Source organism: Cornus florida, unplaced genomic scaffold, assembly GCF_030987335.1.
Source record: "Cornus florida cultivar Cherokee Brave unplaced genomic scaffold, ASM3098733v1 CherokeeBrave_3.0.0_Hap2_Chr06, whole genome shotgun sequence".
Lineage (NCBI taxonomy): Eukaryota > Viridiplantae > Streptophyta > Magnoliopsida > Cornales > Cornaceae > Cornus > Cornus florida.
In genome coordinates, this window is record NW_026775576.1 from 72,883,810 (window position 1) to 72,888,179 (window position 4,370).

The 4,370-nt window shown below is 31.5% G+C and overlaps 1 protein-coding gene across 1 annotated transcript; it reads left to right on the forward strand.

Moving 5' to 3' along the window:
* The first annotated feature begins 1,993 nt into the window (after positions 1 to 1,993).
* LOC132314325 (uncharacterized) lies at positions 1,994 to 2,377 on the forward strand. The gene has a single exon (XM_059813201.1). It carries the CDS (start codon positions 1,994 to 1,996, stop codon positions 2,375 to 2,377), a length of 384 nt encoding a protein of 127 aa, XP_059669184.1.
* The last annotated feature ends 1,993 nt before the right edge of the window (positions 2,378 to 4,370 follow it).

The following is a 4,370-nucleotide window of genomic DNA, read 5'->3' on the forward strand; positions in this document are numbered from 1 at the left end:
GTCGGAATAACAAAATAGATTGGGTCAGGAACGAACGAGAATCATTCATGTAATATTCAAAGCACATGATTCAATTACAAAAGGATACTACCCAAGTGTACATGATTGTTGAAAGAAATAGAGTGGTGAATTATACGTGTTGGATGAGTAAGTAATAATTAAAACGGTGGTTACAATATTATTTGTGAAGAAAAGGTACTGGAGGTGTTCATTAGCATTCCTGGTGGTAATACTGGGTTTTGACACAAAATATTAATAATCTTAGCGTGTTTATCCGAAAGTACTTTAAGAAAAATTATAATCATGTGGATATTGTATTAAACATGATACTCATGTTAAGACACGATTTATTATCAACCACTGATTCATATATACTTTTTAGTAATTTTTGTCGCCCAGGATTGTAGTCAAGAAATTATTGCTAAAAGCATTTTCATTTGAGAAACACACACAAATGATATATGTAGTTAATATCAGCCAGTGCTCAGCTCTAAACCACAAAACATAAATTAATATATAAACTTCTTAAATTATCGTCCAAAACAACTTTAAGTTTGACAATTATCCATACACAACTCTGGGGAACAAAGAAAAAAACGTGAAAAGAGTGACTGACCCACCCAAAAGGATGATTAATAAATAAAGTGGTTTCATGTGGAAAATAGAACTAAATCGACAGGTGTGTATCACGAGTGGACTGACTTGGACTTCACTTCATGCACTATCCCAAGCCCAAGAGAGAAATTTTACCCTCACCAAACAGAACTAAGGAAAAATTACTACTAATTAAATCATAATTTTTTCCTATAAAACAAAGTTCATGATTAAGTTGTGGTTGTTGTTAGTAATATATTGTAGATGCATTACTAGTAACCTTAAACAGATAGCATACTAACTGGTGAAGTAAAATAAAGAGCCTGTGAGGGTACCCAGAAATTGGCTGTTCAAACCCGTTCCAACTTCATGAACAATCGGACTGGAAATGCTCAATGACCTATACTTCTGCCGTCAGACTGGATTTTTCAAGGATTCACCCGATTAAAACGGGTTGGATCCATCTCTAAACTTTTTAATATTATTTTTAATTTGGGACAGATATTGGTGTTTTAGTGGTCCACGTCAGCAGAACAAATTTTGTCCTGATAAGACACGACCCAACCATTGCTCTATTATTTAACTAGGCCTACTTACTTTATAAAGTAGAGTCACGTTTCCATGTCTCCATGTGGTCATAGTTTTAAAAGCAGTGTCACGTTACCATGTCTCCATGTGGTCCTAGTTTTTATCATAAATGGCCAAATATATATATATATATATATATATATATGCGTATCCTTTTGTCAAACCACAAGGATGTTGCTGTACTTTATCCTATTTTTTTAAAAGGGGAGTAAATCAACCGTTGTGTATGACGAGGACTGATTTGGACTTGAAATTAACTTTCATATGTTTGGATGTAAAATATTTTTAAATAAATATATTTTTTATTTTATTGTGTTTGGTTGTCATAAAATATTTACGAAGAAATAAAATACTAAAATTTAACAAAAATAACTTACGTATCAATTTTCGACAACTTATTTTACAGGTCTCATATGATGAACTTGTTCTTAACCTCGACCTAGATATTTACCAAACACCAAAAAAATAAAAATAAAAAAAATATTTTACCAAAAAATGAGAAATATTTTTGAAAAAAAATATTTTACGTCCAAACAAATAAAGCCTAAATCATACGTATCTCTTTGAAAACAATAATATATCGATTAAGTTGTAAAATCATAATAATATGTAGTGAATGTGCATGATTGGGATATGAAATATTTGACACTAGATAAAAAAGAGAAAGTGGGAAGTTACTTTGAATAAAGTAGCAATAACTAAAAAAGTTGGAGCAAAGAATGAGAAGCATCCAATTATAAAAGGATACTACTCTGTAAATGCTGGCATTGATAGAGAGTAGTGGAATTGGGTTGGATCAGTAGCTAGTAAAATGGTGGTTACATTATTTGTGAGGAAAGGATGGTGGTGTTCATTAGCATTCCTTTTGGTAATGCTGTGCACAATTGTATGTGGAGATATATCTCTCTCTATCTCACATAAGGATAGCATTAATGTCATCTTCAACTCACACTACTCCTGCAATGGTACCATTGGAGAATGCCGCGTGGACGAAGAGCTGGTGTTTCCCATGGATCCTGAAATAACTAGAAGGCTACTCCAGGGGAATGGAGAATCAGTGGCTGAAGGGACCCTTAATGCACAACAATCAGTCGGCGCAGGGTGTGATAGAGGATACGGAAGTTGCCTTCCTGGTGAAAATGGACAAGTCAACCGTGGGTGCAATCCTTTTCACGGTTGTCGCTTAGGCTCCTGATGCAGTCATGACGTGGTGGCATGCATTAATTATTATTATTATTATTATTATTATTATTTTCTCGATAAGTTTGGTGATGATGCAGTTACACTATAACAAGAAGCAAGAGAATATGGGAGTATCAAATGGCAAATTCTTTCTTAATTTGTTTCGTTTAAACCACGTATCATGTAGTGTTTTTTTTAAAGTATTAGAACTTATATGGGTTCTGGGTAATCTTAATAATTTAAAATTTTAATTATGTCTCTTGTTGTGTTGTGTCAGGTTTTGACTCATTATTAAACATGTTACAATATTCATGTTGAGTTACTTATTTAATAATTGAGTTGCGTTTATAACAAAAAAATTTGACACAAATAGTAATCGTGTCGTGTTCATGTCAAGTTTTTTTGACAAAAATTATAATCGTGCCTATCTAAAAGTCTTATGACATCGTACAAGTATAAAGTGTTGTATTTAACTTAATTGGGCAATAACAAAGCATCCATGACCTTAAGCGATTAAGAAATCTTTATGACAAATCTTGACGCGACGTGAACATGAAATGTTATTAGGAAAGTGATTTTGAATTTGACTAAATTGGGTTCAGATTATAATTGTATGATTCTAAAGTGACAAGCTAATTAATACTCTCTATGATTTATAAATATCATGTTCGACTTTGACCCACCAACTTTTTATAACTTAAATAAATCATTTTTAATTAAGGCTTCGTTTGTCTGGATGTAAAATATATTTTTATTTTTTGGTATTTAGTTGTCGTAAAATATTTACGAAAAAAAATATATATTAAAATTTAACAAAAATAACTTATTCATAAATTTTCGACAAGCTATTGTACACGCCCCACTTGATAGATTCGACCTCAACCTCAACGTAGATTTTTACAGAACAATGAAAAAGTAAAAATAAAAAAATATTTTATTTGAAAAAAAAAATATTTTTTTTAAAAAAATATTTTACGTCGAAATAAACTGAGTCTAAATATGTATATAAGATTGTGATGCTAAAACATTTTCCTTTGACTGAACTAATTAAACTCAAATTGTATATGTCCTTTATTTCATCCACTGCTAACCTCTAAAATACCAAAACATATAGAATTGTCCAAAACAACGTTTAAGTTTTAAAAAAAATATTTTACGAAAGATTGTGATGCTAAAACATTTTCCTTTGACAGAACTAATTAAGCTCAAATTGTATATGTCCTTTATTTCATCCACTGCTCACCTCTAAAATACCAAAACATATAGAATTGTCCAAAACAACTTTTAAGTTTAGTAATTATCCATCCAAAGCTCAGGGGAATAAAGGAAAAAGTGAAAGAGGCCCCGAAATAAAGAAAAAAAGTGAAAAGAGGGTGCCTGACCTACTCAGAAGGCAAATGATTAATTAATAAAGTAGTTTCATTTGGAAATAAAAAATAAAAGTAAACCGACTGGTGTGTATCATGAGTCTCACTGACTTGCACTTGACTTCAGGTAATGTCAATTAAATTGAAGTGTTCACCTAATTTATTTCAAATGCTACTCTCCTCAAATGGTAAGTATAAGACACCAAGTCACCAAGCCTATGATTAAAATGCTATCTTTCTCTGGTGAAAACAAAAATGTTCTGATGACAAATCATAACATAACCCTGAGGATTTGTTGGTCAATCTTTAAGTCACAGTTCATAGATCCAAACAAATTAAGTAGCTTTTTTTCTTTTTAGTAATTTTTGTCGCCCGGGATTGTAGTCATGAAATTATTGCTAAAAGCATTTTCATTTGAGAAACACACACAAAGAAACACACACAAATGATATATGTAGTTAATATCAGCCAGTGCTCAGCTCTAAACCACAGAACATAAATTAATATATAAACTTCTTAAATTATCGTCCAAAACAACTTTAAGTTTGACAATTATCCATACACAACTCTGGGGAACAAAGAAAAAAAGTGAAAAGAGTGACTGACCCACCCAAAAGGATGATTAATAAATAAAGTGGT

Excerpts from the sequence above, each read along its gene's own strand:
- LOC132314325 (XM_059813201.1), top strand. The coding sequence starts at position 1,994 with ATGGTGGTTACATTATTTGTGAGGAAAGGATGGTGGTGTTCATTAGCA.